The sequence below is a fragment of the Notothenia coriiceps genome, unplaced genomic scaffold (genome assembly GCF_000735185.1).
Source record: "Notothenia coriiceps isolate Sejong01 unplaced genomic scaffold, NC01 NC01_scaffold00023151, whole genome shotgun sequence".
Lineage (NCBI taxonomy): Eukaryota > Metazoa > Chordata > Actinopteri > Perciformes > Nototheniidae > Notothenia > Notothenia coriiceps.
The window spans coordinates 1-1,895 of NW_011355852.1; the positions used below are offsets into that span (position 1 = coordinate 1).

At 44.2% G+C, this 1,895-nt stretch overlaps 1 protein-coding gene across 1 annotated transcript; it reads right to left on the bottom strand.

Moving 5' to 3' along the window:
- Positions 1-6: 6 nt before the first annotated feature.
- On the bottom strand, positions 7-1,014 carry LOC104954287 (serine--tRNA ligase, cytoplasmic-like). Its single transcript, XM_010781372.1, has 3 exons — positions 841-1,014; positions 621-750; positions 7-282 (listed from the first exon to the last, which is right to left on the bottom strand). The coding sequence occupies exons 1-3, from the start codon at positions 850-852 to the stop codon at positions 98-100; spliced, it is 327 nt and encodes a 108-aa protein (XP_010779674.1). The 5' UTR covers positions 853-1,014; the 3' UTR covers positions 7-97.
- Positions 1,015-1,895: the final 881 nt, after the last annotated feature.

Below are 1,895 nucleotides of genomic sequence, written 5' to 3' on the forward strand. Positions count from 1 at the left end.
GACATGATAGACACAGATGGGACAGAGCTACTTAGTTATAAGGACAACACACAAGGCTCTGTTCCATCTGTTTCTTTGTGTGTGTTTGTGAGGCAGTCTATGATTCGTTGACGGACATGGTCTCCATGGCGCTGGGCAGGTTTTGGTCTCCTCCCCCTCCTCCCTGCTTCTTCTTCTTGCCGCCTCCTCCTCCTCCTCCTCCATCCTGCTGCTTCTTGGCTTTCTTAGTGGTCTCCTGATCGATGGGAGCCGGCTTCACAAACTTGATGATCTCCGTCATACCTGGATGGAAAAAAAGAAAGTACCAGTCTTTCCGTTAGCCGATATTTACCAATTTGGGCGGGAAAATCTGTTGTCTGAGAAACTTAAACCTCTCCCGTCACAACGTTCAGTAAAAATAATTCCCCTTAAGAACTATTTTTTAATTGACATGTTGACGTCTACGAAATGTTTTGATATTGGAGGAAGCCAAGGTAGCTTTTGTGTGCTAAACTACACTATGCTCGTTAGCCTAGCTTGCTCCTCCTAATTATTCACCCTGCCTGTATTTCTTTAAAAATGGCTTCACAGTATTTATTTGTCATTTATTATATTTTACAATCATTTTGCATTCAGCTTACCAGGAGGCATGAAGGGCTGGAGCTTCTCTGGAATGACGATGCCTTCCTCCGTTTGGTAGTTTTCCAGGATGGCGCACATCACACGGGTGGTGGCGCACATGGTGGCGTTCAGCATGTGCACATACTCAGCCTGTATAGAGACAGAGAGGAAGAAGAAGAATATCAGCGGCCAACTAAATGAGTGTGTAGAGACAACACAGTGTTCCGAAGGTGCCCTCACCTTGTCCATCATCTTCTTGGTCTGTCCGTAGCGGATGCGGAGGCGCCGGGCCTGGTAGTCGAGGCAGTTGGAGCAGGAGACCAGCTCTCTGAAGGCCCCGGAGCCCGGGAACCAGGCCTCCAGGTCCAGCTTCTTACTGGCAGCGTGGTTCAGGGCGCCTGTGATAACACACAGGAGCAGGAAGTTCGTTCATGTCTGAGCCATCACCGCTCTATCAGAAGCTCATTATTAAGCGTTTTCTTTCTGTAGTGACTTTTAGAGCATCCACCATGTTGTGACAGAGCCATCACTGTAGACTAGGGATGGGCATTGTTAGGATTTGATCGATACCGATACTGCTTATCGATACCGGAATTTTTCTATACTCTTATCGATACTTTGCAATAATTTGGTGCTCAAAATGATAGACATGATTACAAGATGTGAAGATTAAATGTATTTGTATTTATTATTTAATGTAACTTTTTCAATGTCATACCAAGCAGGTATGAGTGTGTTTGACAGTGTGTCTCTGGAAGGGGGGGCGGTAATTAGGGGCAGTTCATAAATCCATGTAAACATGACCATTATTCAGTTAAAACGAGACGCTGCGTGCACACCTCCTAAACCGGAAGGTCCGGTCGGCTAACCATTATATTGCGTTTATTATTTATAATTGTAATGATGGATTATCAGTAATCATTTTAAAGTTACACAGAGACATTGGATTAACCGTTTTTATGCCCTTGAACACAACTCTTGATCACAAAACAGCAAAGGTAAGACATAACTATCATCATGGCTACGTAAAGTGAAGTTGTTTTCTTGCTCTTTCCTGGCTGCTAGTTCAGTGAGTTTTGTTCGTACAGTGATGAGACTTACACCAATGGAATCTGTGGAATCTCAGCTTTCATGTGACATGTCGTTTGTACAGATAACATGGCGTAGAACAGATCGCTTTTGCCAGTTCTGTGCTAAAGTAGCCGTTAGCCCGTTTCGCTAAGTGTTGATTTAGACTCTTGGTGTTGGACTTCTCTTCCGTGTAGGTAAAAATTGTTAATATCGTCTGTTAGCTG